We start from the raw sequence: 12,500 nt of genomic DNA, 5'->3' as shown, positions 1-12,500 counted from the left end.
AAGCTATCTAAATTGGTGGGCTTTGAACTGTAACAATTTTTCCATGAATGATTTTAACAAGCTGTCAATAGGCTATTGACATGAGGTATCATGAGGTTTTGTTTCACGGTGCCTTTTTAACCATGAATTCGCGTGTGACAATCGACTGCCCGGCCGGGGATGTACTTGAGGCACTTCATGGCCCTCTAGTGGAAGACTTGCTGTAGGAGGTCTCCCAGTACAATTGGACAATTAGTGTTAAAATTACCAGGAGTAGCCTTAAGGAGACATATGGAGGCAATTTTCATATGAATGATGCCCTGTGGCCTTTCCTGCAAACGAAAACCAAGGATCGTTTACAGAGCTTTTTCTGAAAAAACCCTTGTAGAACCCATATCTTCCAACGTGACAGCATGGAGGGAGAGTTTGGAGACAAGGAGCGCCATTGAAAGTCGTTTCTGTGATTATGTAAACTGGCTGGCATCAGCCTTATCAGGGCCATCTTGATTTAAGGTATGTTTTCTGTGCGATTCTTGTAGCTGATAACGCCCCACGCCATCAGAGTTCAAACACCACCACGGCACATTCCAGGAGTTGTTGAAGTAACCCTGTCCTACAAATCCAAACAGTTCTGCAAAGGTGCTCCCGGCCGATTCGTCTACACTGGTAAGTGTGTGGTTTCCATTCTCCTCTTGGGATGACAACTCCTGACACACAGGAATGAAAAATGCTGTTAAAAGTAGGATGTGTCTTGCAGGAAGTGTAGCTGGTGGTAGCTGGACCTCAAAAGACCCGTTCATGTGGGCACCCAGGAGCTCTGGTGCCCATCCAACCTCTTGGGTCTCAAAAATGTCCCCATGTCCCATGGGATCCGGCTCCCTCACAAGATGTCTGTTACTTCCTGTTTTCACGTTGGCCAGAAATAGATTAACAATGGTATTTCCTACTCTCCTCCAGCCAGAAAAAGGAGTTAAGAAGTGCTCAGAGATGCAAAATATTTTTCAGGCCATCTATCCAAACTTCTTGAACTTCCCTGAAGGTTCAGTTGAAGTTTTAGGCATCGGTTCAAGGAGCTGTTGTTGGATCCAAATGACTTTATCCAACCCTATTCACAATCGGTCTCTAAAGATTCTCTCAGACCTAACACTTGGGATACAAACTCACAAGCCTGGGAATGATTTATTTATGCCAATTCTTTTAAATACATTTGATTTTAATTTACAACAGCACAAGAAAAAGTCGGAACTTTGTGGTTTTGCAGTGGTTTTAATATGAAAATTCTTATTTTGGGATGAAGTATTGCTGGCTTTTTATCTGAAATGTGTATTAGAGTTTTTCTGGCATTTTCCAATGAATTTTACTGAGGTGCAGGGAGGGAAAAGGGAGAAATAGCGATTTAATTTACTGTACTTTTGGACGAGGATTCTAGGTAATAAATTTGATCTGATGAATCAATCACTCTTTTGAAAACAAAGAGCCTTAACTGTTTACTCGACAGACTGCAGGGATTCGGGGAGAGCCCTCGCTGCTTATTGGGTAGATAATGCAGATTGCAGATGATGTGCAGATGATGTGCATTTTGATGAATATTTTCCCACTAGACTGCAACTGTTTCTATCTATTAATTTAGATCTAATGGGAAAAGTGTGTTCCTGGGTAGTTTTAAGGGAGGACTTTTGAAACTGTTAATGCATCGTGGATATGCTTTTGTGTCTGCCTGATGTCTATTGTTGAAATGAACTTTCAAGTGATGGTAGCGCCTGAGATTCCTATATTCTCTCTATTCCCAAAGAAATCAAAACCTGAGCAAAAATGCTGGCATCCAAACCTGGGTTTCTCACTTCTGGCCCGTGAAGGAGAGAATATTTGCATTATTGATCTTTAGGATTGGGTTTCACCAGAGCTTCCAAATGGGGTGGTGGTGACTGTGGTGCTTTTGAGGCAGATGATCTATCCCAAAATTGTTTTGCTGCAAAGGTGGTGAGCAGAGCTGGGGCTGTCACTGCTGTGGGCTAAGAAATGCTCTTATGAACAATATTTTATACATATACATATATATATATATACAGACACAAAGATACACATATATATATAAATATATGTATACATGTAGAGCTTATGCAAAGCTACAGCTGAGTATGACAAGCTAAAAGAAGTGTCCAACAAAATAAAAAATGAATGAATTAAAAGCCTCAGCCCGAGTTCCAGATATTTGAGCTGTTGGGAGCTGGTGCAGTTCCACGGCGCGCAGGGAAGCGCCGCAGATTTGAACCAGATGACGGTCTGGCTCTCAGGGCAGAGCCTGGAATTCTAACTTGCTTTAGAGCAATGTTTTTAACTTATTTCTGAGGCGTAGATTTTGCAAATGTGGCTAATATTGTTGTTTTGAGGTTCTTTCTAATGTGGAAGTGGAACTCTTTCTAATATATTTATGGAACTGGAAGAACAAACCATTCATTTTTTCCTTCTTGAGGTTGTCTTTTGTCTTTATCACTGAGTAGAGATGTTCAAAAGGATCATGAGAATGTCAGGAGCTTCTCCCACTGGAATGAAATTGTAATAAAGTTATGTAACTAACAACACTCTAACAGGAATAGATATTTAAAACACCTTTGGAGGGAAACAAAAGCCGAGATCCCAGCAATAAGGAAATAAAGAGAGAAAGCCAGAGCCTGCCTGGCCGAGAAACTTCTGCTTTGCTTTATCCCCGAGTGATAGGGTGGCTGAGATAGTGTTTGGAAATTACAGCTGCCATTGAGAGGGAAGCCAAGCCTTGCTGTATTTCAGAAAATGAAAATGCTGTAGCCTGGCGGAGGGAGGGGCCGGGTCCCCAGGGCATCTGTTTCCCATCAGTGTCCCACCATGCTTGCAGCCTGGCTTGGCACTCTAACATTTAACCTTCCCAGCAGGAGGTAGACCATAGGGCAACAAGGCTGCGGAATAATGAAACAAGAGTGTAGTGTGGTGCACAAAGCCTTTGTGAGCGCACAAGTTGAGACATTAAACCATCAGGGCAGGGAGATGCGAAAGTTCCAGATTTTTCTCCAAAGCCCCCATTAGCCCGGCGCAGAAGCAGGAGCGCGCCAGCTCCCAGCAGGCAAAGGCAAGGCCTTTCCCCATCTATCCATGCCTTTTTGCCCGCTGCTTTCAACTATTATAAAGATACAATTACCTTGGGAGATTGTGGCAGTTCAGTTGATTAGCACGGTGAATTAAAAGAATGAGTCACAAATGACATGTCCGGCTCTTCTCTACTAGTCCTTTGTATTCCCAGTGTACCTCACCCCTGTTGTAAGAAGGTCAAAAATTAGAGAGAGATAACAATTTTCAAGCAGCTAGCACTTAGGAGCAGAATTAACAATCATTCTGTATGTAATTGCCAGTTAATAGTAAATTGCCTTCTAGACTGTAAAATGCAATATAAACTGGTGGGCACCTAAAATTAAATTAATGAGGTATTTGCTGCATTTAAAAGTGAATAGTGCAAATTAATAACTGGGTACAATACTTGTTTTAATACATATCGAGCGGTGCAGCGTTTGCTTGTTTAATACTAATTTTAAAAGTGCTACCCGAAAAATTTGCTGTCTGTGGGTAAATCGAGTGGTCGGTGCGGGTTGTAGCCATAATTTTGCTGGTACAGTCTTCTAGGTTCCTAAATTAAATATCAGAGATTATTTTTTAATTAGAATATAAGCACTGCAGCCTTATTTGATTATGGCAAATTGTGATTTGTATGCTTCGAAATGAAATTATGTTACAGATAAAATTGCACCTTTACACACATATTTTAAGCTCTGCAGATTCTGTTGGTTTGCTCTCAGCTGAGCAGCAGGATTGTGTTTACAGTGTGTTTGTGCCACTGCCTTCCTGTTTCCTCTGTGTTTTGTGTAATTTCCCAAGCAAATAAAGGGTGCATAGCCTGATCTAGAGCATACCAAAGCAGTTTCAAAGAACGATTTGTGGCCCTTGGAACTTTTCATGCCTGCTGCTTCCACCCTAAGGTTTTTGTTGCACGCCCCTGTTTTGACAGCTTCTTTGGCTTTGAGGCAATGCCCCAGATTGTCAGGAGGCAGCAGATCCCTTGCAGGGGACCACGGTGTGTGATCACCACCACGTCCCCAGCAGAACGCATGGATGTCCAATCCATGGACCCATTCCCAGGCCTGCAGTGCATTTGCTGCTGGACGTGAACATGAAAATGATTGCTCTGCACAAAGCATTGTGTTGGGTTTGGAGGTCATGAGCCCATTACTTGAGGCTCAGGGTCCCTCCTGATGGAGTATTCGTGGCTCGGGGTCCCTCCCGATGATGGAGCGTTCGTGGCGCGGCACGGCTGGCGCGGTCCCCACGGGGGGAGTCCTCTGCACTTGTGACATTGTCCAGGTTTTTGGGCTTGGCTCGCTCTCCCCTCGGCCCTTGGCTGCTTTCCTGGGCTGGCCCCCACCCCTTGTCCCCCTCTGAAAGATCTCGTGTTCCTCAAGTGTTTGGGAGATCTTTTGTGCACATTCAAATGCGGTTCTGTCAATGGTGCTGTTACACTGTTTAGAGTCAATAGCTCCCTTCCATCACAGCCAACACAAACTGGCTGTCTCATAGGTCAGTGCTCTTTAAACAAATTACTTGTATCCACAGAGCAAATGATTGTTAATTGCCTCCCACAAATCATACTATTTTTACTATGCTAAACTCCACGGCAAAGGCCTTAGTTAAATTTAAATCACCTGATTATTTCTTGTACATATTCAATTATTGCTCTGAAGGATGAAATCTGGTGACTTTGCAAGAGGAATGCTAAAAATATACAGAATGTATCCAGGCTTTTATTGGAAAGGCTTAAAAAAAAAAAAAGAAAAAGCAGTTACATTCATTTTAATGAAATCCTCAGCATTTCTAATTCATATATATTGCATTTCTTTTTTTTTTTTTTCCTGTTAAGTGCTGTTGTCCTGAAGCAACTTACAGTCACTGTTATTACAGTATTGGTTATTTATTGATCAGACCTTGTGTCAGTATCAGTTGTTAGCAAGCTGAAAAAAAAATCAAGATAGAACAGATATTCTTGCCCTTTCTTCAAGCCGGGTCTCTATAAGTCAGTCAAAGTTTAGTGTTCAAGAGTCAGACCCAGAAAGTCTGTGTTAATGTGTAAAACTGCTTTATAGGCCTGGAGTAAAATGTATTTTTCTGAAAGCAATAAGTCAAAGGGGAAGGGATTCTGGTGAAGTGTCTATTCGTATAAAGAAGGTTTTTGAGCATGACATACATTTTTAATTAATAGGCCAATGCTAAACATACAGACATGATTTAGTAGCATCAAGTCAATAGTGTGTTGGATAATGTATATTATATAATAGCTCTTTTTTAAACAGTAGCAATTCCAGGTTTATCAGGGTCATTGCTGTCCCCTTTCTTTTCTGTCTCAAAGGAGGCCAGAAGAATGAGACATACCATTTGTGCTATTGCACAAGTAGACTATTTGTCCTAATCAGTGACACCCATTTACTAGAATTGCTTAAAATGAACTATACCTCATACAGAAATCGCACATTTAGAGTGTTCCATTCATCATCGGAAAATTGAGGGCCAGTAAACTTTTCTGTTCCTCCAGCGGGATCATAGACATGCATCAAAATGTTAAAAAATGATTGGTGAGAGAGAACTGTCACCCATTTATCAAGGAAAAGGAACATTATTTGCTAATTTCCCAACCAAGGCAGTGACAGGGTGCTTCGTCTTTAGACCCATGGTGACCAACATGGCCTTTTTGTTATTAGTACAAGTCAAGCGCTTTTTGGCTGTTGCTAACAAGACACATTTGTCTATCATCAGAGAGTGCTTTATTTTTTTCCAAGTAGCTGTGACCAAAGTCTGCTCTGGGTGCCATGAGCGGCTGCACCTCGCCAGGTCGTGGTAGCACTGAGTCACAGCACCACTGATAAATCACAAAGTTTCCGTGTCAAGGTGAAGGTATTGACTCTGCTGTACCCAAACTGACAAAATGTAGCAGCCAAGCGATGGCAATTCATCTTAAAAAAGAAAAAAAAAAAGAAAAAAAAAGGACAAAAGGGTCATCTTGGCTTCATGTAATAATCAGGAAAATTTGAGTGCTGAATAAGACCTTTGCCTTGTTTTCTCTGAGAAGCGGGAAAAACGGCTTTTCTCTTTTATTTTTTGTTGCTATATGCAGTCTGGAGCTAAATAGTAAAATCAGTTTCCTGAATATTAAACTGTCTAATTCTATTTTTCTTTCTATAACTTTAGCTTTACTGCTAATTTTTATGACTGTAGCCTGATTGTACTGCTTGGGCTGAAAACTTCCCCAAGTTTCAAATCAAGGAAAACAGGTGGAAGGACAGGAAATAAGATCTTTCACTAAAAATGTACTTCTTGTTCTCATATTATGAAAGCAAGAGAGCAAACAGACAAATCTGGGTTGCGTTGGAAGATATCCAGGTGAATTCCTGGGTTTGGCTGGTTGCTGCTATCCATGGCACCAGTATTCCCATTAAATTAATTTGTACTCTCAGGAAAGTGCTATGGAGATGAAAAGAAACATGTGGACTTTGTGGCCTTTGTGTTGAGAGCAACATAACATGGAAACTAGGAAAATATCCAGAAGCTCATGGTTAAGGAAAATAATGATTTTGCTGTATTTTGAAACTCATTCTGTTGCATATTCCAGTGCCACTGCTGTAATTAAAACACTTGGAAGTGTTTTCATGTCAGAAATCTGTGTGTTACAGATATGTTCTTTTAGCCAGGTGGTTTTCATGGAAGTTGATTTAAAGGCACTGGCTGAGGCCTAGTCCTCCTCAGCATTAAAAAAAAATTAATTCATTATCACAACTGCAGTGAATGTAATTTTCTAAGGAAAAATGTCAAAAAGCATTTCAAAAATCTGCTGGATGTCAACTATTATTTCTATTTCACAAGAATTTCTAAGACTTCACAAGGTGAATATGAATTCCTGTGGATGCCCATTGATTTTTGAGTCAACTCCCATTGAAGCCATGGGAATTGGTGTGGATGGAAGAGCTCCCTGGTAGAGCTGGGGCTCTCTTCTGGAGCTGGTTGAGGGTCAGCTGGTGCTGATCCCATCTGGAATATTCCATGGTCCTTTCCAGGGATGTCCACTGGCTGTGGATGTGCCAGTGGAGCAGGAGATGCAGGGATGCAGACATCTGTCCCAGCAACCCATGCTTGATGAATTCCCTTTGCTATCCCAGTCTTTTATAAGCTTGAAAGCTGCAGTCTAGGACTGGAGAGTTTCAAATTTTAATTGCAAAATTCCCAACTCATTAAATTGTTAAGGATGGAAATAAAGGATTTTTTTTTTTGGCAAAATCTTGAGAACTTGTTACATTTGGATGTGCGTTATGGCTCCTCAGAAAACTCTGAATTTTGTTAGCTTAATTAAAAACTTTCAGCATCTGCAGTTTTCTCTAAGATAAATAACTTTGGCATACAAAAGTATTTTTATTTAGAATATTTTTTTATATCTGTATATTTTAGCATTCATAAATATTTTAAAATTTCCATTGAAGCCTAAACAGATAGTTTAACAGAATTACGAATGATTAAAATAATAACCCAGGCTTGCTTTCTTTTTTTTTTTTTTTTTTGAAGTGGCAACATCCACTGTGCTTAAGCATTTAATAAAGCTTTTTATAGACTCTATGCATTCTGTGAGTTATTTGAGGTATTTTTCCAATATCCACAAGTAATACAGAGATTTCACAACTTTGAGTAAGATCTATTTTTGTTTAAATTATTATACAACAGAGGAATACAGTTGTAGGAGCTCTGTTAGATGATCTTAAGGATCTGATTATAAGTCCTATTTGTCTAAATATTATATTAAAATATGACAGTATTATATTCTTATGCTGGGTGATCGCTGCCGAATATAAATGGGGAGGAAGTTGTGCAGAATTCCAGCTCTTACAGATGTTTGCTGAGGCATCACAGATTTCATATGGTTCTGAGATGGATAAATACCCCTGAAGAGCTCAGCCAGTGATGACAGGCAAATGATCACATTTGCCATTTGCTGCCATCAAGCATCGTTTCCAGAGTACCTGAAATTCTTATATTTCATTGCTCTCGCATTCAGAGGACCTGAAATTCTTGTATTGCACAAGGATTGTGTAATTCAGCTCTGTGGCACAGCAGAATTTCAGGGAGAATTTCTGTTCTCTCAGGCTCTTGTAGCAGAATTCCAGCATAATTCTCTAAAATGTGTGTGGAAACAAGTGGATGGGGATGGATTCACACAGACCTATCTGTAAGGAGGAGATATTTATTCAGCTGTGTGGCCTAGCAAAGGAATAAAGTCCCAAATAATACCCCAAATGCAAAAATAGATGAAAGCTCAGTTTATTCCAGTAAAATATATCTTAATTAGTAAAGTACCTTGGAGTATTGAGCAGTTGAAATGTACATTTGGCTGCTTTGATGTAGTAGCACATGGTAACACACTTTCCTAAATCAGGAATATGCCTTATTTCTGGAGTACAATATTTTGGTATTTTTGTCATATGTTGTTTTCATAAAATGCCATGTTTTCTTGTAGTTCCGTATGTGTTGGGCTGTGGGACTTCCTTGGCATGATGAGAGCATTTATGATTTGATATCACACAGATTTCCTTCTCCTTCACTGAAATAGTGCCAAGTCCCTCCCTTGCAATGTTCCCTGCTAAAAAATGGAATGGTTTGGGTGGAAGGGGACCTCAAATCCCACCCAGTGCTCTGCTGCCATGGCAGGGACACCTCCTGCTGTCCCAGGTGCTCCAGCCCCAATGTCCAGCCTGGCCTTGGGCACTGCCAGGGATCCAGGGGCAGTCACAGCTTTTCTGGCCTGCCTGCCTTCCCTGTAAAAAATTCCTTCTGGGCACATTGATGTGTCACCTGGAATTTCCCATCAACCAACACCCCCAAGTCCTTCTCCTTGCTGCTGTTTTTTACCGATGTGTTCCCCACTTTCTCATGCTCATTCTGTAACTTTAATTGATGGCAAATTTGTGGGTATTTGACCCTGCAAACTCTTCTCACACTGAAATGCGTGGTGTGGTCTAATACAAAATCTCCATTGACCAACACCTCAAGTGGGTTAACTCCAAGTGCTTTCCATTCCCTACTTCAGACTTCACCTTCAAAGCCTTTAAATGTTTAAATATATCCAGTATCACTGGCTCTAAACACCCACAGCAGCAGCAGAGTGATGTCTGTACAACGGAGAACATTGGGGTGATGTCCATGTCCATGACCCAGGTGAGGCTGTCCCCTCCCATAAATCCAACCATCATGTGGCTCTCTGGGACCAGACATGTTTTCCTTCTATCCAGGTGCTCATCCAGTGACCCTGGATGTGGAGAGGAGAGAGCACACACAAGCAGAGGGTGTATGAGGTCCTGTTCCCTCTGTACTGCCTGCTTCACTCATTTTTAGAGGGTTGTATGGCATGTTAAGTGCTTTTCATTCATTCTCCCCTACTCTCTCATCTCCCTCTCCTGCTCCTTCTCCATCTCATCCATTCATTCACTCATTTAAAGTAAATCTGCAGCTATTATGATGGTAATGACTTTTTTGGCAAACATCAGAGCCTGGAACACAATCGTTCTCAGTCAAAGTGGAAATGCCCTTGAGGAATCGAGGGTCATGAGGTATTAGTGCTTCACTTGTCACTGAGTGCCACCACCAAAGGTGTGCCAAGAGCCCGGGTCCTGTGGTGGGACAGCCTGGAGGGGCTGGGCTGAGGATCCCTGAGGATTATCTGAGGGTAGAAGACCACCATGGTTTTCCCATCAGATGTTTCTCAGCAGCCTCCTGGCATCTCTTGTGCACTGAGGGTGCACGAGCCCTGCTGAGACCTCACAAGTGCTGGCATCAGGCTCTTGAAAATCAGGGGACAGATTATTAGTCACAGAGTGTATTTAAACCTTAAACATTTAGGGGAGATGCTTGTTGTTTCTTTCACAACTCTCTGGCCCCTCACCCTTGTTTTTTGCCTCCCCTCATGCTGTGCTCCTTCCATCCCTCCTGGAGGAGGAAGGCACTGGTTGGTCTGGTGGGTGACTGGAACACACCAGGGAGTGTTTTCCCCTAATTTCTTTTCCCTCTCCACTTTTGAATGCAAAGTTTGTTCTGCTGGGGATGCTCTGGCCTACTGTACAACAGACCCTGAGAGGGATGGATGATTCCTGAACTGAGTGATTTGACATTCATCTTCAAAGATCTCAAAGCCACAGATTAGCCTTCAAAACACTCTTTTAATATTTCTTGGTTAACTCCTATCACAGACTGATTTGGGCCAGAAGGGATCTTTAAAGTCCCATCCTCTGCCATGGCAGGGACACCTCCCACTGTCCCAGGTGCTCCCAGCCCCAGTGTCCAGCCTGGCCTTGGGCACTGCCAGGGATCCAGGGGCAGCCCCAGCTGCTCTGGGCACCTGTGCCAGGGCCTGCCCATCCTCCCAGGGAAGAATTTGTCCCAATATCCCATCTAAACCTAATCCCTTTCTGTTTGGAGCCATTCTCCTTCATTCAATGACTACACGTCCTTGTCTCCTCCTTTGTGAGCAGCCCTGCATCCCAGTATTCCCTGCCAGCTTCTCCTTGATGCCTTTTTGGGGCTACCTAAATACAAAGGCCAGACAAAATTAAGGAAATAAAAAGCAGTTATATATATTGAAGAGCAGGACAATCCCTCTATTCACTCCCACACACAGCCAGCATTGTTAATGTCAACACCTGGGGTGGGCCTTTCTTTCCAGCGAGGAAAATAAATAAACAAGCAAATAGGTAAACAAACAAACAGCATGGAGGCAGTTTTCCCCATGTTAGCATGAGCATTTTAAGGAAAATTCTATATCATTATCGGATCGAGCGTAATTATGAGCTGACCTGTGAATTTTAGGCCTGTAATTGAAACAAGTGAGTGAGTGCCATTGTTTCCCTTCCTGCCATCTGAGGGAAAGTGAAGCAATTACAAGAAATCGGGGAGATAAAGACAAAGGCGTCATTTTGGTTTTTTAATGAAAAATCTATTTTTAGTTTCTTTGTGGAATGAAGAGAACTTAAATGCCTTTAAATTTTTTTCTTTCTTTCTTTTTTTTTACAGTAAATAGGTTGTCCTTAGTAAGTCCAGGGATATTAGTCCTGCTTCAACAAGCAAGAGTGCCTTCTGATGAATGATGTGTTCAACCCCTCCATGCCTTTGTATTTCCTATGCATTCCACAATGCTTGGCTCACCCTGCCGAGTTCTGTGATTGAAATTCATTGCCAAATTTATTGAGAAATTAATGAGAAAAGCTGCAAAGTATTGACTTTGAGAGGAAAACACAACTCATCTTGAATGAGGAGGAAAATGCAGCAATAATTTAGCCACTATTGATTTTGCCCTGTCCATGTATTGATCTTCATTTTACAATATTAATTTGCACCTGCAATCGGCTGCAAAGGGAACCGATTTCATTTCTTTGCAGTGTTAATGTGCAAAGCATTAGGTGCTCTTAAGAAGTGGTGGTATTACAAGACGCATCGGAAAGGCTGATTTTTTCCTTATTTGTGCTTGTTACCAAAATAGACTAAAAATTAATTTTTTTGTCTGACAAAATATTAAAGCAAAAACCCATCTCCGATGTATATACCTCCTCTCAGCCCCGTAGGCTGCTTTTCATCTGGGTGAGGAACAATCAGCAACCTGAAATTCCAACCACTTCTCATCATCATGCCCATATCAGTTCAAAGTTCATGAAATTTCTATGAGCATTGATCTTTACCCATTGATTTTTTTTTGCAGCAGATCTTTGAAATTTTAATTTCCCGAGCATCTGAATTTCTTATAGATGAAATGCACTTGGTAGAGACAGTTGATGATAAAGTGGTGAACTTAGCATCATTTTAAAGCCTAAAAAAAGGAGAAAAAACAGGCATTTGCAGACTTTGTATAATGTTTTGAGGTGAAATGATAAAGGTGCTCTGATAGGGGTGAAGTATTCAGCAGGGAGTTAAATATCAATTTTGTCTTCAGTGGCCGCACATTTTTAATGCAACTTTTTATACAGTCATTTTTGAAAGAAAAGCTATCTGGAGAAACAGCAGGACTAAGAGACATTCTTCACTGCACAATCATTTGCTCACAGCAGTCTTTATCACCTGGTCAAGTTCACCTAGTTACTTATCAGTAGGACATTTAATAACCTCAAGGTGATATAATTGCTATTGGCATTTTTCCCCCTTGGATTCAGCTGGTTAATGTGTAAACTACTTGTCAGCAAATAGCACTTTGTCACTGAAATCACTAACACCCTCTAGAGGAATGTCTCTGTATTGAGCAATTTAATTTTACTTTATTTAATTTTTACACATTACAACCTGTGTTCATTCAGGCACGTTGAAGCCTTGCAGTCTGCTAAAGCAGGGTGCGGGTGTCCCTGTTAGTAAAATATACTATATCTTATTTAACAATCCCCATGGCTTAATTGAAGCTCTCTCTTGTCCCTCAGAAAAGGAACTGCAGA

The 12,500-nt window shown here is 41.3% G+C and overlaps 1 protein-coding gene across 1 annotated transcript in view; it reads left to right on the top strand.

Moving 5' to 3' along the window:
- Window positions 1–12,500, top strand: part of EBF3 (EBF transcription factor 3) — a gene marked incomplete at its 5' end in the record, with an annotated part of 128,121 nt that overhangs the window by 91,955 nt on the left and 23,666 nt on the right. Inside the window, one exon of the mRNA XM_031059887.1 lies at window positions 519–645. Coding sequence (XP_030915747.1) covers window positions 519–645 — 127 coding nt within the window. The remainder of the gene's footprint in view (window positions 1–518; window positions 646–12,500) is intronic.

The sequence above is a fragment of the Geospiza fortis genome, unplaced genomic scaffold (genome assembly GCF_000277835.1).
Source record: "Geospiza fortis unplaced genomic scaffold, GeoFor_1.0 scaffold452, whole genome shotgun sequence".
Lineage (NCBI taxonomy): Eukaryota > Metazoa > Chordata > Aves > Passeriformes > Thraupidae > Geospiza > Geospiza fortis.
This window is presented reverse-complemented; position numbering and strand designations above follow the sequence as displayed.